The following is a 23,662-nucleotide window of genomic DNA, read 5'->3' as shown; positions in this document are numbered from 1 at the left end:
ATTTCATACCTTTACAAAATCTAAATAGTCGGCATTGGTTCTTTCTCCACCAAGTCTAACAGGAACTAGAATAATAACAGCTTTGTCATTTGTATTATCAGAGGCCATGGAAGTGCACTGTTTATCAATTACATCAGAACTGTAAACTGAGAAAAAATACAATTAATACATATTAAATTTTATAAAAATAATTCTCAGAAACACTTGTACCCTAATTTTTCTCCCAACAATGGCCAGTCATGCAATTTCTAACATCATTAACAAGGTCTCAATGAGTTAAAAATTACCCACATCCTTTATGCATTCAATAGGTATTTATCAAATAACTATTATATGGCACTGAGTCTTCAGCAGTGAGCAAAATGGAGAAAAACCCCTGACCTCATAGAGCATATCCTCTAACACAGAGAAGTAGACAATAAATGAGTAAAATATAAGACAGATGGTGATAGCTGCTCTGAAGGAAAACAGAGGGGAAGAAAGATAGATAGGAAATGTTGAAATGGAGCACAATTTAAAATAAGCTGGTAGGGAACTCAAGACTTAAAGAAAGTAATAAACCAAGAAGTGCAGATACCTGGGGGAAGAGATTCCAGACAGAAAGATGAGCAAGTGCAAATGTCTTAGGACAGACGCATGGACAGCTTGTTCCAGGACCAAGAGGCCAGTGCCTCTGGAGGGACTGTGAGTAAGGGTACAATAGTAGATAATGAGGTTAGGAGATAAGGTTACAAATTGAGAGAGAACAAAGACAGATGGTAGGAAATTTAAAAGCCATTATAAAGACTTCAGTTTTTACTTTAAGTAAGATGAGAAGCCACTGAAGAGTTTTTTTAGGAAACAAATGTCCTGATCTGGATTTATATTTTATCAGTGTGGTTCCTGTGTTTATTAACACAGGACTGCAGAGGGCAAGGGCTGAAACACAAAGAAGTTAGGAAGGCACCGCAAGAATCCAGCAACAGATGATGGTGGCCTGAACAAAGGCAATAATTGTCAAGATGCAGAATGGTCACAAGATGCTCATGAGGAGGTGGTGAAAAGTGATACATTAAAAATAATATACGAGAGGAAAAAGGAGTCATAGATGCTTGGCGTGGTTTTGATATAAGCAAACAGAGTAGGCGAGCTGCCATTTACAAAGACAGAGAAGACTGTAGGAAGGGAAAATACAGGAAGGAGAAACGGGAATTCAGTTTTAGACATGCTAAACTTGAGATATCTACTAGACATGCAAGCAGGGATGATAAGTTGGCAGTTAAGGACATAAAAAGTCTCTATCTGCGGACAGGTCTGAGATGGAGCTAAAAATTTGGGAACTGACAGACAGATGGTACTGTAAAGCCACGAGACTGAGTAAATCCAAATATGTACTCAGGAACTGTGCACCTCCCATGGTCAGTCTACACCAAAGCTACAGAAATGGAAAAACAGTTCTTTCCATGTTTCAATTCATCTTACTTTTGCCAAGCTACTCAGTAAAACTTCTGGTTATAAATCTCTAAATTCTCTCACTTTTCTGAGACAGTACACACATGACCATTTCTATCTTTGACTTTTCTGAACTAATACATACTCCAATCAAATGGGTTTTTCCAAAGGACTACTTCCTTCAGAAACAAATATTGTTGCAAAAAGACAAAGTAATAATATTCCCCTGACATATACAACAATTTCTTCCTTATCAAGTGCTTCTTACTCTTCAATTTCTTCTTACTGTTCTATTTCATTCAACACACATTTATTGAGGGCCAACTATTTATTGAAGCTTTCTATGCCAGGGAAATATAAAAGCAAATAATATCCTTAATTCACAGTGTCTGCCTCAATGTTTTGGTATTTTTCCTCCACTTTCAACACAATGGAAGGGCTATAAAACAGTCCAATTCCATAACAGAGGCTTACTACAGTAGTGATTCCCAACCAAACAGTTCTGGTACTTTCCCCCAACACTGATCTACAAGGACTTACAGATAAGCACAAGGTATTATTAAAAGTGAATTACAAGTGCAATATTTAATATAAGTATTTCCACAATGTTACAGAACACAGAATAAAAAACTAGTTCTACCTGATAGGAGCTGGAAAAGGCTTCACAGCATGTTCTTAAAGAATGAGTAAAAGTTAATACAAAGCATTTTAATAATAAGGGGCATTTTAAGCAGAGGCAATAGTATCAACAAAGACATGGAAGAAAGGTAATGATAGTATATCCAAGAAATGGTGTGCAGGTTGATGGTACTTTGGTGTACTAGCATGCAAGACAGTTGACAGGCGATGCTGGAAATGTAGGTCAAAACAATTGGTAAAGGACTTCATGTGCTGTATTTTAAATGCTACAATAACTTGAGACTGGAGTTAACAGACAGTCATAGGTTTTCAAATTAAGGAACATGATCAATTTCTTTGACAAAATGAATGAGAAATAGAAAAGAAAGATAGGGAAATCATGTTCAAGTCCTAGTTAGAGATAAGGGTCTGATCTGTATCAATGAGTGAAGAAGAGACAGATTTCAGAACCATGTTTGTTTTTAAGTATAATTTGTTAAGCCTTGGTTGACTAACTAGATATTAGCAATAAGAAAAGAGTCAAGAATAAGTAAGCATGCATGTGGACATGATACTATGAGTGAACAGAAAATAGAAAGCAAGAAAGGAGCCGTGTACAGAGAGAAATGATAGGTTTAATTTTAAATGTGCTGAATTTGAAGTGCTTGTAGAACATCTACATGGAAATAGTTAAGGATGGCAGAAAATACAAGTTACCTCATATTAACACAAGTAGCAATGGCACCCCACTGCAGTACTCTTGCCTGGAGAATCCCATGGATGGAGGAGCCTGGTAGGCTGCAGTCCATGGGGTAGCTAAGAGTCAGACACGACTGAGCGACTTCCCTTTCACTTTTCACTTTCATGCATTGGAGAAGGAAATGGCAACCTACTCCAGTGTTCTTGCCTGGAGAATCCCAGGGACGGTGGGCTGCCGTCTATGGAGTCGCACAGAGTTGGACACAATTGAAGCGACTTAGCAGCAGCAGCAGCACTAGAAGTGCAGTGTTAAAGTCCTAGTATATAGATCCTAGTCCTAACTATTTAAAGCCATGGAAAAATATGTAATTACAAAGGAAAAGAATACAGAATGAGAGGAAGAGAAAACAACAGAAAGTGGATCTTCTAAAAACACCAATAAAAAAAAGCACTAACGAAGATGGCGGAATGGCGGGGAATTAATTATTAATTGACTCTGGCTTCACCTAATTTCTAACCTCACAATCTATCAAAATGCACTACAGTAATATAAATTCTCCCTTTATAATTTTAAATATCAGTGTTCAGAATTTTAAATATCTACTTCAAATTACACAAACCACCTAGATATTGAGTAGCTTTGTGTTCTTTAATTAACAGTATGTGACACTAAAGACCAAAGCTGATTGATATCAACCAAAATGCAAAAAGCAAATTCATAAATTATTTAATGACTAATTGTTTACGTACATCCTTTGGCTTAATTAGAACTCTTAACACAGTATATTTTATTTTGTAAGATTTCCTACCTGAAAAACAAATATAGTATCTGGAAAATTCATGCACTTGTCTGAAAACTTAAAACTTTCATGTTCATATGGTTATAATCATGGCTTATCAGTCTTTCTTAAAAATCCAATTAACCTTAACAAAAGCCCAAACAAATGCATGTGTATTTGCCAACCATTATTTCCACACTATCAGCACTAGTCAGTTACCAAGGTACTCTCAAACCTCTTATAAACACCATTATATTAAACATAATTAAAGTATAACTTAACTTTCCCCAACATTAACATACTTTGTCCTGTTGAAAGCATTTCTGTAAAAAATAAACAATATGAGGTGGCTTATTTTGAAGGCACTTTATTTTATCAGGAAATTAAGGTTCTATTTTATCCCCAACAGAGTTTCAAAATTACTATAAATACTGGTCATTAAACAGAAGACCCAAAACAATAAAACAAAGCTACATTCAGGACAATACCTGCATCATGATCAGATGATTTACTGATGGACTAGTAAGAGACAAGTCAAACTGAGAATTTTCCTCCCTTGAAACAAATCCACCAATGAGGAGGTACTTGGCAGACATGCAGACCAAGTATATACTTATGTTAAATTTTCCCACCTATCTTTTTTTAAGTAGTCATTTTAAATACTGAAATTTCCCTCAAGAATTTATTTTAATATTGCAACTTATAAGTCATAGTATATATTCAATCAAGAAATATTTAATGAGTGCCTACACAGGGTGCCATGTTGGAACAAAAATGTGAAAACATGGTCCCCACCTTCATAATCATTTACAGTATAATTGGGACAAGCTAAATACTTTTGAAAAATCTAATTATAAATGGTGTTGAGACAACTGTACAGCCACATGCAAAAGAATAAAACTGGACCACCATCTTATACCACACACAAAAATTAAATCAAAATGGATCATCAAAGATTTGAACGTAAGACCTGAAACCATAAACTCCTAGAAGAAAACAGGCAGAAAGCTCCTTGATATTGCTTTTGGTGATAATGTTTTTAACTGGGCATCATAAGGCAACAAAAGCAAAAATAAACAATGGCAATACATCAAACTGAAAAGCTTCTGTTACAGTCAAAGAAAATGTCAACAAAATCAAAGGATAACTTACTGAATACAAGAAAATATTTGCAATCACATATATGATAAGGGGTTAATATACAAAATATACAAAAATATTTGTATATAAAATATATAAAGAGACTCATACAATTCAGCATCAAAAAAAACAAGTAATCCAATTTTAAAATGAGCAGAAGACCTGAAGAGACACTTTTCCAAAGAAGCCATATAAATGGCCAACACATACATGAAAAAGTGCTCAACATCACTAACCATCTGAGAATGCAAATCAAACCACAATGAGATACCATCTCGCACCTGTTAGAACGGTTATTATCAAAAAAGACAAAAAACAACAAATGTTGAGGATGTGGAGCAAAAGGAACCCTTGCGCACTGCTGGTGAGAATGTAAATTAACATGGCCACTATGGAAAACACTATAGTGGTTCTTAAAAAAAATAAAAATAGAACTACAATATGATCTAACAATTCTACTTCTAGGTATTTATCTGAAGAAAACAAAACCACTATGTCAAAAAGATAAATGCATCCCCTTGTTTTCTGCAGCATTATTTACAATAGCCAAGATATGGAAACCACCTAAGTGTCCATCAATAATGAATAAAGAAAATGTGGTGTGTGTATATGTGTTTATAAATATATAAGAATATTATTTAGCCATAAAAAAGAATGAAATCTTGCCATTTGTGACAACATGGATAGATTCTGAGAGCATTATACTAAGTATAATAAGTCAGACTGAGAAACACAAATACTGTATCATCTCACTTATATGAAGACTCTTAAAAAGCAAAACAAAATGCATAAAACACCAAGCTCGTAGATACAGAGAACAGACTGATGGTTGGCAGAGGTAGAGTGGGGGGACAAAAAGAGTGAAGGGGGTTAAAAGGTACAACTCCTAGCTATAAGACAAATTACAAGGATGTAATGTACAGGAAGGGGACTATAGTTAATAATATTATATCGTATATTTAAAAGTTTTCATCACACACAAAAAAATTTTTAACTATGTATGGTGCATCAGAGAATGAGATGACTGGACGGCATCACCGATGCAATGAACATGAACTTGGGCAAACTCCAGGAGATGGTAAGGGACAGATAGGCCTGGCAAGCTGCAGTCCCTGGGATCGCAAAGAGTCAGACACAACTGGACAATGAGAACGGAATGGACAGAATGGATGGTGATGGATGCTAACTAGACTTATTGTGATCATTTCACAATATATACAAATACTGTTGTACATCTGAAACCAATGCAACATACAAATTTGTATATATAAATACAAATTATGCTGTACATCTGAAACTAATGTAATGCTATATATTATACCTAAATTTTTAAAAAGGTCTAACCAAATAAGTGGATGAAAAGTAAAATCATATAATAGATTCCTCACCTGTACAATCTTGTGCAACATAAATAGTGATTCCTTTTAAGTCTGGGTGTCTTGCTTCTTCAACTGCTTTTCTAAGAAAATAATAAGGATTATCCTTTAAAATCCTAACATTTCCAGTTAATAACTAAAGATTTCATTTAAAGAAAAAGAAAGCCAACATTTTCTAGACTTTCCTATTTAACCTTTAGTGCCTGCTTTCAAAACTATTACCTGAATGGTATTTTTAAAAAATCACGTCAATTTTTTCAAAGTAGAATATTACTCTAAATTACTCAAAGAACATAAAAACATAAGTTTAAAATTTTAAATTCTTGGGTATAAAGGCATGAACCCTACCCAGTCCTCCCAAAAGAATTTCTCTCAAACTCCCCTGGCTATATTAAATGCTTTCTAAAAAGTGCTATTACAATACGCTTCAAGGTTTGCTTCATATTAACTTACATTAAATGAAAGTGAAAGTCGCTCAGTCGTGTCCGACTTTTGCGACCCCCTGGACTGTATAGTCCAAGGAATTCTCCAGATCAGAATACTGGAGTGGGTAGCCTTTCCCTTCTCCAGGGGATCTTTCCAATCCAGGGAGAATACTGGAGTGGGCAGCCTTTCCCTTCTCCAGGGGATCTTTCCAATCCAGGGATCAAACCCAGGTCTCTTGCATTGTAGGTGGATTCTTTACCAACTGAGCTATGAGGGAAGCCCATTACATTACTGATTAGCAAAATATGATTGTTCTCTAGTACATTTAAGGAAGTTTTTTATCTTTTCTTTAAACAATAGCATGACTTTTTTCCTTCATTCAAAAACCTATAGGACCTGAACAGATGAATTTCCTACTTTCAAGTCTTAGAATTCTGTAAGTAAAACTGCAAATTGAAAATTTTTTCCAAGTGAATATAATGCTCTCAATGGTTCACAAGATATGAAAAAAAAAAATCATAATATCTGTAAAAGTAAATTACACAAATTGTAGAAAAATAGATACTTTTATTTAACTGTATCTTTTTTGTTTTTACTTTAATATGCCTTATTTTGCATGTTTTTATGTGCTAGTATAAAAGAGGGATGGAAAATTATGGCCCACAGTTCAAACATGAGCTGAGGCCTGTTTCTGTACAACCTGAGGCTAAAATATGGTTTTTAGTTTTCAAAGACTGTAAAACAAAAAAAATTTTTTTAAATGAGAAAAATGAGCAATAGAGACCTTATAGAGCCTGAAAAGCCTCAACTATTTACTATCAAGTCTTTTACAGAAAAAGTGCCCTGATCCCCGGGGATATAGAATGTAACATCTTAAAGAGCAGAAACTATGCTTTTATGATTATGTTTTTATAAATGTCATACTAAACTGGACTTGATATTATTCTTAATAATCCATTTAATAACATTAGGCAAATATTTTTTCAACTGCAAGCATTTGGCCTATAAAATATAAATCTTTTAATATGCAAAAAAACACTGTAATAATTTGGATTTTGTATATTATTCTAAATGGACTAAATTTACTATAACATGCTGTAATTTGATGATATTATTAATGGTTCAGTTAATAATAATGGGAAATATAACAAATAAGATAATTTTTTTAAAACTTCAGTAGTAAATGGCACTATAAACCTGAGGTATAGTGAAATTTGACTTTCAACTTTTTTCTAAGTACTCTGAATATCACATACCCTTTACTTTTACTATGATATAATTATATTAATAATCCCATACATTTACAATTCACAAGAATTTGATGTGTGCAAAGAAATGCTGGAAACATCAATTTTAGCTCTTGACATTTCATTACACTATCAGTACATTATAGCCCCCAGGTTACACTGTTTAAAAAAAAAAAACTATAATGTCATGCATGTTCCAAGGTTGAAAGAGTTGTTAGTTTTAAGAACATTTCAATAAGGTAGTCTAGTGAAAACCTGGTTAGAAAGAGACCTTGGATATCCATACCTATGAGCAAAAGAAGAAAACTTTGTCAGTAGATAAATTAAATGTGACTGGAGTCACAATATGTCTTATCTTTTCCCTAATAGCAAATGGAAGTTCCTTTATAAATATTCTCATACAGTTAGATTTTAAAAGTTCTAATAAGATATATGCACTGCAAAAATCAGTATCTCTGAGCCTGAGGACCTCTGTCATGAGATGGAAGACTTTAAAACAGTTTTACCTTAAAATGTGAGCAACAACAGCCGGTCCATACCAATCTCCAGCTTTTTTCCCAGACTTCTTTCCATATTCTATTAGCTGATGTAAACCAAAGAGAGCCAAGGGGGAATCACCAAACCAAGAGATGATTTTCCGGTGATGAATTTCATTTTGCATCTCACGATCATCAGAATATCTCTCGATTTTTTCCTTCAGAGAAATTGTTGGGGTTTTGAGTTCTCTTTCCCCTGAAAGCGATGCTTCAAATGATGCAGTAAATTTTTTTACAGTGTTGGAAGTCCATGATTCAGAGTCTGAATTTTCAATGTTCAAAGCATCTGGCCAGGTCCAAGCTATAGTAGTTACAAAGCAAATTATTCAGATCTTTTAAATAGTTAGACTTTAACAATTCTACTAAAATAAGTATGCAGCATTTAAAGTTACATGAGTTACTAAACTAAAATAATAAAGTCAGAAAGTAGATTAACGGTTGTATATGGGGAAGGAGGAATACTGGGAATGACCACTATTAATATGGGCTTCCCTTACTTAGCATAGCATAGCATATAGCTCAGCTGGTAAAGAATCTGCCTACAATACAGGAGACCCCAGTTCAATACCTGGGTCAGGAAGATCCCCTGGAGAAGGGAATGGCTACCCACTCCAGTATCCCTGCCTGGAAAAATCCAGAGGAGCCTGGCAGGCTATAGTCCATGGGGTTGCAAAGAGTTGGACACAATTAAGCGACTAAGCACAGCACAGCATTATCAGCATGCGGTTTCTTTGGGGGAAGATGAAAATGTCCTAAAATTAGATTATGGGGATAATTGTAAAATTTTGTAAATATACTAAAAACCACTGAAATATTGTTCACTTTAAATAAGTGAATTTATAGTATGTAGATTAATAAAGGTGCTTAAAAAAATAAAGGTACAAGCAGAGAAAACATGCTAATTTATCAATGATGCTTTCTTTAGAGTTGAAATAATATTCTCCACACTTTTCTGTAGTTTCTAAAAATTTTTAAATGGGAATATATTACATATAATCAGGAAAAAATTACCAAAATGAAAGAGAAAAAAATAGTAAACTTAGGTACAAATGGACAATTCAATATGTTTCCCTTTCTTTTCTTTTTTTTTTATAGTACTAAGATGGGATAAAGACTTTTACATTCCATTACCAATACTGCTCACCAGATCTTGACTACCCAAAGGCACAATAAATATATTGAATATCATTCACAGTATTCATGAGAGATTCCCTTCAGAAAATGTGTTTTGGTTATACATTAAAATAAAAGTTTGACCATGGAAGTTTAATATTTCTTTTCAAGGTTTTTTTTTCCTCATATACTCCTTTCAAAATAATATAATTATTCTTTGGGGAATAATATCACTTCTCTAGTAAGTGAAGTTAATAAAGTCATTAGAGATCAAAGATCCCCCCACACAAAATCAACTATATCACTACCTCATTCTTTTTAATAATAAGACAGTCCCCAAACATTCATGCAATTTTAAGTTAGCCAAATGAGTCACAGGTTCAGAGGCCAAGTCAGGACTGTGAAAAGTGTTCCAATTTGTGTCCATGTTTGCAGGAGACTACAAATGAATCATCCCAGGAAAAGCTGAAAAGTTCCTTTCCTTGCAATATCTACACCATTCTGGAATAAATATTCTCTCTAAATGATCTCATCAATAATACCTACAGAAAGGTTATTAAATATTTGCTGGGCATTGTAAAAAATTATCTAACACCTAAAAAAATATAATGATACTTAGTAGCAACCAGATACGATAGCCTAAAACGGTAAACTAAAATCTTCCTACAAATGTACATATTACGTAAAAATAAACTAGTGGAAATGTTAAGAAAGATGGCACATCAGAAAAAATAGATATATGTAAGTTAGGTATCAATGACATTTTTTAGAGTCTAAAAGTATGATGACTTTATTTATTAATAGAAAATAACAATCAATTTAACTGATTATAGCCACACGACTGAGCGACTTCACTTTCACTTTTCACTTTCAAGCACTGGAGAAGGAAATGGCAACCCACTCCAGTGTTCTTGCCTGGAGAATCCCAGGAACAGGGGTGCCGGGTGGGCTGCCGTCTATGTGGTCGCACAGAGTTGGACACGACTGACGCAACGTAGCAGTAGCAGTAGCAGCCATATTTATAAAAATAAAAATAATATTAAAGCATTACTGATGATATGTAGAGTGAAAAATAAAAAAACCAATATAAAACTTCTTAAGATTTAAATAATATAAAAATATTTTAATGTAAAAATATTAACTGCACAATAATTATCTGCTCAGTCATTGCTGCCAGAATTTACAAACTGCAGATAATCCAGAGAGTCCAATTGAAAAGAACTAAATAATAACAAAAACAAAAAAATCCAAAGACTACTAAAACTTGAACTTAATTCATAGTGGTAGCCATGAATAATATTTACATTCAACCTGTATTTTGGAAAGGTGAATCATGAAAGTTAAAGTCATACTGGCCCAATTCAACAAAGATGTTATGTTACTTGCTAAATAAGTTACAACTTCAGAAGACATCAGAGAGTCAAGAAAGTTAACATCAGGGAATTTCATTCAGTTTGCAAGCTGGACTTCAAATTTAAACAACAGCAATAAAACCCCCAAAACCAAAAATCTGATTTACCTCTACCAAGAAAGTGTAGTATGAGTCCTTGAGCCAGTAGCATCTGGCCAGTTCTTAATGTACACCCCCAACCACAGTCTGTTGTCAAAGCTGAGCCTTCTATTTGAGGAAATTCTTCCCTGTAGGTAAGCCATATTCTTGAAATGAAATCTTTACGAAATTCTTCTACATTTCCTGCAATCACATGATCTTCTATTGTACACCCTGATCTTGCAGGTAAGAGTTCATTTTCATCTACAAAATAAAAATATAAAAAAATATATACAAAGTAATATATAAATATATACAAAAAAAATGTCAGTAATGGTAATATATTCCTATTACTGTTCATATGGAGTATGGCACAATCCAATTCTTTCTTCAGATTTAAATGAAGATAAATCTTACATTCTGTTCAGGCTGTTATGAAAATCAAATAAGAATGAATGCGGAAATGATTTGTACACTTTGGTACTAACTAATATAAGATATTATCAGTAATTCTGTTAACAATAACATTCTATATTCCAAATACAATCAACTCTAATGAGATAATATAAAAATGTTTCCTTTTTGCCTCACTTGGCTCAATATACAGGTATTAGTACTCTCTAAAATGAGATTTACAAATAAAATATCATGATTTGCCAATATGTAAAAAATGTATATAATCATATGATAACTATATCATATTATAACTAGCTCAAATAAAATATAGATGTATTTATTGTTAGGAACATTTATACTCAAATTATAAAACCAAAACTAATAAGCTAATGGCATCATCAACTCAATGGATATGAGTCTGAGTAAACTTCAGGTGACAGTAAAGGATGGGAAAGCCTGGAGTGCTGCAGTCCATCATCAGGTAGCAAAGAGTCAGACATGACTGAGCAACTGAACAACAACAACAAATAAAATTATTAAGTATGTTATTACCCAATCATGTTAAAATATATTTTTTAATTCTTGCCACTCACATATGTAATTTTTAAAAGCCTTTACAAATTGATTCTCTCTACTGCAAGGAGATCCAACCAGTCCATTCTGAAGGAGGTCAGCCCTGAGATTTCTTTGGAAGGAATGATGCTAAAGCTGAAACTCCAGTACTTTGGCCACCTCATGCAAAGAGTTGACTCATTGGAAAGGACTCTGATGCTGGGAGGGATTGGGGGCAGGAGGAGAAGCGGACGACAGAGGATGAGATGGCTGGATGGCATCACTGACTCGATGGAACTGAGTGAACTCACTGACTGAGTGAACTCCAGGAGTTGGTGATGGACAGGGATGCCTGGCGTGCTGGGATTCATGTGGTCACAAAGAGTCAGACACAACTGAGTGACTGAACTGAACTGAACTGAATACAATTTCTATGTGAAAACTATGGTCACTATTTGCCCAATAATTTATAAAACACCAGTGCTCAGAATGAACTAACATTCCCTGATCTTTCCAGAGAGAAAGTCTTAGTCATCTTTTCAGCTTCTGCATGCATACAGTACCTAGCACAAACAGATCCTAATAAATGTTGGCTGGTTTGGGTGAATGGATGGATAGGTAAATAAATCTGCCTATAACTCTCAACTCCAAGGAGTTTAATTTTTAATGCCATTCTGCAAGATGTTAAAGCAGTTTTATCATGCTTTTATTCCTCATGTTTTCTGCATGTATCCCTCTTCAAGCTCATTCTGAAAAAATTACAATCACCCAAACTTCATAATATTCAGTTTAATGGAGCTAAATTGTAGCATATAGTTTTAATAATTAAAAGAATACATGCCAAGCCTCTTTTATCAATGAATTTCTCTTAATACTAAACCTTGAAACTAATTATAAATAAAAATTAAAATGCCTGGAAACTGAATATGGCACTATAAATATGTCAAAAGTTTCTACTTTAGGAGACATTTAAATTTGTTTTAAATTGAATACAATAACACATAACTATCACACCTTATCCTGTGGCTTGCCAAACACATAGTTCCTAATTTCCTACCTTGACAAAGTGACTAATTCCTTATCCTTTTAAGATCTAGTCTCCCTCTAATATTTACTCTAATTATTGGAAAACTCCTAGTACTAAATGAACTTTGTGGTCCTGTTCACTTTCTACTATAATACTGTTCCTTCTATTCCACTCTTTGACTGGCTTTCCTTTTTACAGTATTAATTATACCAAGAATATTTTTTTATTTACATCTGCTTTCCATCCAGATTTCAAGTATACCAGAGAGGAAGAAATGTGTTTATCTTCTGGACCTCTGAATGTTCAGTGCCTAACAGAGTTCAGTCCATAGGAGATGCACAATAAACATTTGTCAGGTGAATGTAAGATAAATGGAATCAAAGGAAGGGACGTTTTTTAAATTTTGTTTTGCTTTGCTTTTGTTTCCCATGATGGAACAGATTTCTGAGCAGAGTTTTATGAAGAATGAGAATGCCTAAAAGAACCACTAAAAGAGTGAGAAAGAAAGCTGATAGAGGAAAGAGAAGAGAATCGCTAGCAATATTGAGAGCTCAGTGAAAGTCTGCCTCTCACCAACAAAAAAAGTTGGACAAATAACATAAAATAGACTATTAAAATTGACCAGGCACATGTAAAAGAAAACCAAAAGGAACTACTAGAAATTAAATAATAATAATAACAGAAAATAGAAATTTGGTATAGATTAAATAGAAAACTACACATAGCTCAGAAGATAATCAAGGAACCAGAAAAACTAAAGAAATTACTTAGAACACAGCACAGAGAGGCAAAATAACTAATATCTAAAAACCAAAGAATTTAAGAGACATTAAAAAAAAAACTAATAACAGAAAAGCTTGTCAAAGATGTACAGGAGAACAGGAAAAATGGAGAAAAACTATAATTAAAAGTGACTGAAATTTTCTCAGATTTTAAGAAATATATGAATTCTGAGTAGAATAAAATGAAGCCCACACAAAAGACAAAGAGCTGATCTTAAAAACAACCAGAGAGAAAACATACACACACAAAATGACAGCTTAAAACACTAGAGAGAGAAAATCATGTCCTAAAGTGAGCAAAAATTTATTAAACAGAATCCAAAAACTACTAACCATTTAAGAAAGTAAAAAAGTCAACCAGATTATATTAAAATTATGAACTCTTTAAAATTATGAGCTCCTCAAAAGATAAATGATGAAAAGGTAACTAAGGGAGTAGGAGACAACATTTCCTGTAGATATATTCAAAAATGGATTCATACCCAAAATATATGAAGACAATCTAGAGAGACAATTTAATAGAAGACATGTTTAAATGGAAAAATATCTATGAAAATATGCTCAGTTTCATCTGTTATCAAACAAACGCAAATTAAGATAAAATGTTTCTCTAATAAATATGAAAAATACCAAGTACTGGTGAGCTGAGAGCAAGCAGAATTCTCATACGCATCTAGCAGAAATATAAATTAGCACAACTGGTTTGTAAAATTATCTGGTAGTATATACTGAGACTGAACATATGAATACCCTGTGACTCAGCAATTACATCCCCAGGTATACACACTGTACGAAAATCCATATTCATGTTCATTAAAGCACATGTACAAAAATATTCACAGGAGGGCTCTTACTGATTGCCAAAAACTGAAAACTATCCAAATCTCCACCACAAGTAAAATGGATTAATAAAGTGGCATATTCATACAATGCAATACTCAGAATACAAAAATATCCAGCACCCAAAAAGGTAAATAATACAATGTCTGGCAATCAGTCGAGCATACAAATAGGCAGGAAAACACAAGCCAAAAAGAGAATACTCAGTCAATCAAAACTGAACCCAAACTTACAAAAGTGCTAGAATTAGCAAACAAGAACATTAAAAGAATTATTAATATTATAATATTGTGCTGTGCTGTGCTAGGTCATTTCCATCATGTCTAACTTTTTGCAATCCTACAGACTATAGCCCTGCCATGCTGCTCTGTCCATGAGATTCACTATATACAGCCTGCCATGCTGCAAGAGTCTTGGAGTGCGTTGCCATGCCCCCCTCCAGGGGATCTTTCCAGGCAAGGATTGAACTTATGCCTCTTACATCTCCTGCACTGGCAGGCAGTTTCTTTACCACTAGCACCACCTGGAAAACCTCACAACAGTATTACATATGTTCAAAAAGATAAGTAGAAACAAGTCTTTTTACTGGAATTTTAGACATACAAACTACAATGTCCAACATAAAAGATATACTGACTTGGATTTATGACAGCTATTGCTGAGGAAAAGATCAAAAGACTGGTGAACTTGAGAACAAAGCAATAGGAACTATACAAATTAAAACACAGAGAAGAAAAAGAATTCTTTAAAAAAATAAAAGCATATCAGTGAGATGTGGCACAATTTCATTCGTGCTAATATATGTCCAACTGGAGATCCAGAAGGAGAGGGAACAGAGGGGAGGATAGAAAAAAATATCTGAAGACAAAATGGCTGAAAAAATTCAGAACTGGTGAAAGCTATGAGACAACAGTTTCAAGAAATTCACCAAAACCCAAGCAATCATGAAGAAAACAACACCACTTCAACATCATAGTCAAACTATTCCAAACTAGTGATAAAGAAAAAAATCTTAAAAGCAGTCAAGAGTAAAAAAGACATTATGTACAAAGAAAAATAGGGATAACATCAGGTTTCTCACAGTAAACAAAACAAGCAAGAAGATAAATGAATCACAGCACGCCAGGCCTCCCTGTCCATCACCAACTCCCGGAGTCCACTCAGACTCATGTCCATTGAGTCGGTGATACCATCCAGCCATCTCACCCTCTGTCGTCCCCTTCTCCTCCTGCCCCCAATCCCTCCCAGCATCAGAGTCTTTTCCAATGAGTCAACTCTTCGCATGAGGTGGCCAAAGTATTGGAGTTTCAGCTTCAGCATCAGTCCTTCCAATCAACACCCAAGCCTGATCTCCTTTAGGATGGACTGGTTGGATCTCCTTGCAGTCCAAGGGACTCTCAAGAGTCTTCTCCAACACCACACTTCAAAAGCATCAATTCTTCGGTGCTCAGCCTTCTTCACAGTCCAACTTTCACATCCATACATGACCACTGGAAAAACCACAGCCTTGACTAGATGGACCTTTGTTGGCAAAGTAATGTCTCTGCTTTTTAATATGCTGCCTAGGGTGGTCATAACTTTCCTTCCAAGGAATAAGTGTCTTTTAATTTCACGGCCGCAATCACCATCTGCAGTGATTTTGGAGCCCCAAAAAATAAAGTCTGACACTGTTTCCACTGGCATGCTGTGATTCACAGGGTCGCAAAGAGTTGGACACAACTGAGCGACTGAACAGAACTGAACTGAACTGAAGAAGATAAAAGGGCAATATCTTTTTTTTTTATATATCATATAATTTATTTTTTTTCTTTTTTTTTTAATTTTATTTTATTTTTAAACTTTACAAATTGTATTAGTTTTGCCAAATATCAAAATGAATCCGCCACAGGTGTACATGTGTTCCCCATCCTGAACCCTCCTCCTTCCTCCCTCCCCATATCATCCCTCTGGGTCATCCCAGTGCACTAGCCCCAAGCATCCAGTATCGTGCATCGAACCTGGACTGGCAACTCGTTTCATACATGATATTATACATGTTTCAATGCCATTCTCCCAAAACTTCCCACCCTCTCCCTCTGCAACAGAGTCCATAAGACTGTTCTATACATCAGTGTCTCTTTTGCTGTCTCATACACAGGGTTATTGCTAGCATCTTTCTAAATTCCATATATATGCGTTAGTATACTGTATTGGTGTTTTTCTTTCTGCCTTACTTCACTCTGCATAATAGTCAATATCTTTAAAGCCACAGAAAGAAAAAAGTCATTAACCCAAAATTCTATACCCAGCAAAAATACCTTTTGAAAATGAAAGCAAGACTCTTTCAGAGATACAAAAGCTGAAAGAATACATCACCAGCACCCCTGCATTGTAAGAAATGTTAAAATAAGTCCTTCAAGCAGAAAAAGAATGAAATTTAGCAGACAGAAATATGGATTCCTACAAAGGAATGAGAAATACCAGAAATAACTACATGAGCAAATATGTAAGTTTTCTTACCACTTAAATCTCTTGAAAGATATTGAATGTTGAAACAAAAACAATAACAATGTATTGTGGCATGTATAAGACACAAAAAAATAAAATACATGGCACTAATAGCATAATAAAGACCAGGAGGAGGGAAGTGCAATACACCACTCCAAGGTTCTTATGCTATATGTAAGTTGATATAATACCACTTGAAGGTAGACAGTGATAAGTTAAAGATGTATACCAAAACCTTAAAGTAACCAGCAAAATAACATAATAAAAAGTTATAGCTAATCAGCCAGCAGAGAGATAAAATAGAAACCAGAAATAGTCAAATATTCTGAAAGAAGGTAGAAAAGAAGAAAAGGGAACAAAGCAGATTTAACAAATAGAAAGTAAACAATGAGATGACAAACTTTACTTTATCAATAACCATATAAAAAGTGAACACAGGCATATCTTGTTTAACTATTCTTCACTTTATTGTGCTTTGCAAATAGTGAATTTTTTATACCTGAAGCTTGGTTGACATCCCTGCATTGTCAGATGATGATTAGCACCTTTTAACCATAAAGTAATCTTTAATTAAGGTATGTAGAAGCAACTGTTAGAACCAGACATGGAACAATGGACTGGTTCAAAATTGGGAAAGGAGCTGTCACTCTGCTTACTTAATTTATATGCAGAGTACATCATGCAAAATGCCAAGCTGGATGAAGCTCAAGCTGGAATCAAGATTCTCAGAAGAAATATCAATAATCTCAGATATGTAGATGACACCAAAGGTAGAAAGCAAAGAGGAACTAAAGAGCCTCTTGATGAAACTGAAAGAAGAGAGTGAAAAAGCTGGCTTAGCATTTAAACTCAGCATTTAAAAAAGCAAAGATCATAGTATCTGTTCCCATCACCTCATAGCAAATAGATGGGGGAAAAATGGAAACAGTGACAGATTCTATGTTGTTGGGCTCCAAAATCACTGCATTGGTGATTGCAGCCATGAAATTCAAAAGACACTTGCTCCTTAAGAAAAGCTATGACAAACCTAGACTGTATTAAAAGCAGACACATCACTTTGGCAACAAAGGTCTATATAGTTAAAGTTATGATTTTTCCAGTAGTCATGTACAGATGTGAGAGTTGGACCATAAAGAAGGCTGAGGGCTGATGAATTGATGCTTTCTAACTGTGATGTTGAAGAAGACTCTTGAGAGTCCCTTGGACTGTAAGCGGATCTAACCAGTCAGTTCTAAAGGAAATCAATCCTGAATATCCACTGAAAGGACTGATGCTGAAGCTGAAGTTCCAATACTTTGGCCACCTCATTAGAAAACACCCTGATCTTGGGAAAGATTGAGGGCAGGAAGACAGGGAGTGAAAGAGGATGAGATGGTTGGATGGCATCACTGACTCAATGAATATGAGTTTGAGCAAACTCTGGGAGATAGTAAAGGATACGGAAGCCTGACGTGCTGCAGTCTTTGGAGGCACAAAGAGTTGGACATAACTGAGTAACTAAACAGCAATATTATTTTTTAGATATAATGCTATTGCATGCTTACTACACTATTATACTATGTAAATACAACCTTTATGTGTACTGGGAAACCAAGAAATTTGTGCAACTTATTTTATGGCAATATTTGGTTTATTGCAATGGTCTGGAACGAAACCCACATTATCTCCAAAGTATGCCTATTCTAAACAACTTAATTAAAAGGCAGGGATTATCAGATTGGATAAAAAAGCAAGATTCAACTATTCACTTCCTACAGGAAACAAACTTTAAACATAAAGACAAATAGATTAAATGTTTTAGAATATTTAAAAAGATATACCATATAACCCTAAGCAAAAGAAAGCTTAATGTAAGACAAGTATGCTGCTGCTGCTAGACAAGTATATTTCAGACCAAAAAATATCACCAGGGATAAAGAAGGGTTTTATAATTATAAAGGGGTCAATTCATTAACAGACCAAAACAATTCTAAATGTTTATGCATCCAATAACAGAGCTTCAAAATCAACGAAGCAAAAACTAATACAACTGCAAGGAGAAATAGACAAATCCACAATTACAGTCTGAGATTTCAATATCCCTCTCAACAAGTAGGACAGTGCAAGAATAAAGATTTGAACTCAACCAACTTGACTTAACTGTCCTTTTAGAACATTTCAGTAATAGAATACACATTATTGTCAAGCACACAAAGAACATTTACCATATTTAGAACATTATACCATATTTAGACCATAAAGCAAGTCTCAATAACTTTAAAGAGATTAGAATCATAAAAGTGTTTTCTTTGAACACAATGGAATTAAAAATCAATAACAGAACAAGATCTGGAAAATGTCCAAACTGAGCAATGTACTTCTAAATAATTAATTTCTTCCTACATACCCTTTCTTAGTAAATGGCAAAAAGTCATGTTTCAAAAAATTCCACACTGTGGGATCTTATTTCCATAACATTTAGGCATAATCTTGGCAATATCTGGAATAAGAGAGATCCATGAAAATAGCAGAGATAGCACAAGAACCAAGACCATATCCAAGAAGACCCTTTGATATGTTAATTTCATGCCCTTTCTTCTGTTCTATAAAGAGATCCCTAGGCAAAGCTCCACCCTGGGCTGGCTTCAGCTCAGAAAAAAACTTTTATTATTTTCTAGCCTCTGTGCTACCCTCTCTACTTCTTAAAAACTTTTTTCCCCTTTTTTCCATGTACTTTTTTTTTTTTTGTCCATAGGTTAGAATGATTGTCTATAGGCGTTCCTCAGCCACAAAATTAGGAGGGAGAGAGCCTTATCTCCAATTATTCTTGTTAAATCCTTTGGGTCCCTAAGAAAGAACTTGTATGCTAGAGATAACCACACATACATTTTTTCCTTAATGGTCTCTGGACCCATCGTGTCCTGAACCATCTAAGAGAAAATCTAAAAAAATCCTAGCCAGATTGGGGCATGGTATCTAAGGGGAAATGACGCTTTCTTAAAATAAGATAAAATCCTTAACTGCTTCTCTTAGAGATACCTTAATTTTTTATTAAATTTTGGTATTTGATCAAAATAATACCGATTGGAAGGACCATTTGGATTTACATACCATGAACATTGACTTAACAATGCACAGCATGATATCAAACTCTGGGAAAGAAAAATTGCATAATATAAGTTTGTAGTTCAAGAAAGGTAGCAAGATAAATTTAAACCTTGAAAAAGCAGGTCAGACTTTGCATAAAGTAATATAATCATATTAAGATTATAACCTTACAAGAATCTTATACTTATTTATCATCATAAATTAATTCATTGTAGATAACTCAGAGGGAGGCAAAATAAAACCATTGTGATTGGAAGACACCATTTTCTAAGCACTTAGATCTGTGAAACAGATTGCCAACACCTTCAAACTGAAAGGGAATCAAAACAACTGAACAAACTATCTACCAGATAAATGTCAATAAATAATGAGAGATGAGTGACTCTGGTTAAAGTAATTTGACTAAAACCCTTAGCAAAATGAAAAAACTATTAGAAAATATTTACATAATAGAAAAAGATCATTAAAAATCAAGAATTTAAGTGGGAATGTGATCTATCAGAACTAGATTGAAAACAACTATTATACACTGATGGCTCTATAAGAAAAAAAAGGAAAAAAATATTTATCTTCTCTGGCTCTGTCCACTCAAGTGGCCTGGGGAAATGTTATCTCCACAATGAAACCTTTTTCTACACGAGAAACCAGAGTTCATTGGGAATGGCTGATTTCATATCTGAGGCTGAAAAGTATAAAGTGGGCATGGCACACCTACTTATAGAAGAAAATAGGAAATTTCCAAAAATTACTTAGCATTTGTTGAAAGATAAGCCAATCTGAAAGAAGTTTCCACTGGCTAACAATTTGAGTACCATAAGAAGATTACTGGTGGAGACTGACCAATGCACAGTATAGAACCTAAAAACCTATGAGTCCTTAATGACATACAAAGAAAGAAAAGATTAGCATTAAAATATTTCAAATGTGATAAACAGAATATTATATTACTATTAAGCCTACTTAAATATACCTTGTAGGCTTGTTGTGAGAATTAAAGACATTTCTCAAAGAGTTTAGCATGATGCTTGACACATAGCAGGCACTCAATAAAGGGTATAAATTATTAAAAGAAAATATACAATAATAACAGAAAGGATGAGTATATGTGAGACTTCAGAAACATCAAATACAGTAAACAGTTTCAGAAATTGGAGCATCCTTACGAACTGGAAAACTTACCATTTTTAGGTTAACTAGAAGGTATACTTTTAATTATTATCATACACTTTTAAATTATCAGACAATTTGATAAAAAATATTAAGATATCAATTCAAATAATATTTATTTAACACTCATACTCTAAGTCCAAAACTATGAGGGAATATAATAAATGGAGTACAATGGTATGAACTCTAATGTCAAGGAATTTACAAGAAACTCAAACCACATGGCAGTATTTTATGTAACATATTTTATGTGTTAGGAATTAGCATAGTTAACCTTCTATCCATATTTTATGTGTTACATAAAATACAGGTTCTTAAAAGATACATGCCAAAACATATGCATACAAAGTAGAATGCAGATTGCCAGGGGCTGAAAGGAAGAGAGGAATGAGGAGTTACTGTTTAATGGGTACCGAATTCAGTGTTACAAGATGAAGAGTTCTATAGATGAATGGTAATGATAATAACACAACATTATGAATGTATTTAATACCACTGAACTGTACACTTAAAAATGGCAAAGATGGCAAACTTTGTGTTATGTGTATTTTACCACTTAAATACATAAAAATAACTGGAAGTGAAAAACAAAAGAAATATGTCAAATGTAGATTAATCTAGAAATAAAATAATGAAAACAAAACAGTGAGTTTCTACAAAGATTTTTAAATGGTTTACAAATTTAGCACTTACCTTCATATTTAAAATGGTAACACTTTCCAAGTAATAATACAGGAGAATTTCTACTAAAATATGTCTTCGTTTTCAACACCCAACCTAAATGAGACAAAGAGAAAGACAGTTTTGCAATTAAGGGATTTCAGACTAAAAGTTTAGCAGCGTTTTCTTTTATTTCATTTCAAATCACTAATTCTCAATACAGATGTACATCTTTTATAAGTGGAGCAAAAATATGTTGACAATGAACTGAAAATACAGGGCACTTATATTAAATATTTTAAAATAAAGCTAAGTATTTTAACCACATTCTATCTACTTAACAGAGAAAACAGAAATTTTAGTTTTATTTTCCAATAGATCATAATGTTTTCACAGTATAAAAATTAAAAGTTAAAAATTCTACTCCAGTTTCCTTGACACCAACCATCTTCCAAAAGGCAATAAGTATTATCAATTTATTGTATTTCCTTCCATTTTAGATAACTTAAAAGTTAAAAATATTTGAACATTCCAATTAAGTAATTTAGGGATAAGATCACAGAGTATACTGCTGCTGCTGCCGCTAAGTCACTCCAGTCGTGTCCAACTCTGTGCGACCCCGTAGACGGCAGCCCACCAGGCTCCTCTGTCCTTAGAATTCTTCAGGCGAGAATACTGGAGTGGGTTGCCATTTCCTTCTCCAATGCATAAAAGTGAAATGTGAAAGTGAAATCACTCAGTCGTGTCTGACTCTTAGTAACCCCATGGACTGTAGCCTACCAGGCTCCCCTGTCCATGGGATCTTCCAGGCAAGAGTACTGTGGGTTGCCATTTCCTTCTCCCAGAGTATACTGGTGCTTATGATAAAAGCAGATCTCTGAAGTTTCCTAGGGAAATCTGTTTTAACCCCATCATTTCGGCTTAATAAGGATTTCTGAAAGTGATATACAAAGCTTTCAGACATTTTCATCTCAATTTTCCACCTCCCAAACCAAATCCTCAATCCTCAACTTTTAGCTGCAAACTCTAACTTTCAATTTTCTTCCTACTAAACTGTCTATATCTAAAAGGTACTACCCTTTTGGCTTTTTATGATGCCATTAATATTCTCAATTTCCTAAGAAAAGCACTTGCCCATTACATTCCTGAATATTCCCAAGTATATGAAATTCCTACGTGCTAATGTAGCCTTAAAAAGCAGCTCCTAAAATGTAAGAACATAGAAACAGAATCTGAAACTGGGAATCAAGACTAGGTCTAGTCTTAAGCAGACCAGCATTTATATTTAACAGAGTTGTTAGAAATTTTAAATGAGTGACTTTTATGAAAGTGCTTCCTTAAAGACTGTAATACAAATAAGGACAAAGAACAAGTACATTAAAATATGTATTTATAATAAAAATCATACAAGTATCCGAGTTTGGTACTGAAACAGAGAGAATGGAAAGTCAAATACACTGATTAGACTTTGGATTACTCCAAAGTCTAATTTGCAGTACTCCCCCAAATGGCTTCTTTGTCATCAGTCTTTCCCCATGCTAGCATATGCCACTTATCCCTGCCAAATTAATCTCCCTGTGGCTCAGCTTTGATTAGGTAATTCATCTACTCATCTGCTCAAAAACCAACTTCAATGACTCATTAACCTAACAGATTTATAATGAACTTCTCTGTGATACTAAAGACTTTCCTCAATATGATACAAATTACCTTTAGAGCTATCTTTTCCACTAATTTTCATCTATACTCAAAGTGGGCTTTACTATTTGGTTCATATTATTCCATGACAAAACTATCCTCCCCAATATCA

The 23,662-nt window shown here is 34.1% G+C and overlaps 1 protein-coding gene across 14 annotated transcripts in view; it reads right to left on the bottom strand.

The window, feature by feature from the left end:
- The window catches only part of ATG4C (autophagy related 4C cysteine peptidase), a 95,089-nt gene that overhangs the window by 37,647 nt on the left and 33,780 nt on the right, over positions 1 to 23,662 (bottom strand). For 6 of the 14 annotated variants that reach the window (XM_086390313.1, XM_086390310.1, XM_086390314.1 and 3 more), the window contains 5 exons: positions 21,886 to 21,969; positions 10,885 to 11,118; positions 8,223 to 8,553; positions 6,056 to 6,126; positions 10 to 146 (listed from right to left, as the gene is read on the bottom strand). In XM_086390313.1, coding sequence (XP_086246439.1) covers positions 10 to 146; positions 6,056 to 6,126; positions 8,223 to 8,553; positions 10,885 to 11,118; positions 21,886 to 21,969 — 857 coding nt within the window. Of the gene's footprint in view, positions 1 to 9; positions 147 to 6,055; positions 6,127 to 8,222; positions 8,554 to 10,884; positions 11,119 to 19,324; positions 19,418 to 21,885; positions 21,970 to 23,662 lie in introns of all 14 variants that reach the window. The other 8 variants (XM_086390316.1, XM_086390318.1, XM_086390317.1 and 5 more) reach the window with 2 other exon arrangements.

This window comes from Bos grunniens, chromosome 3, assembly GCF_055505025.1.
Source record: "Bos grunniens cultivar Pamir isolate PY7600 chromosome 3, Bosgru_T2T1.0, whole genome shotgun sequence".
NCBI lineage: Eukaryota > Metazoa > Chordata > Mammalia > Artiodactyla > Bovidae > Bos > Bos grunniens.
Note: the sequence above shows the minus strand (reverse complement) of the source record. Positions and strands in the feature narration are given on the sequence as shown.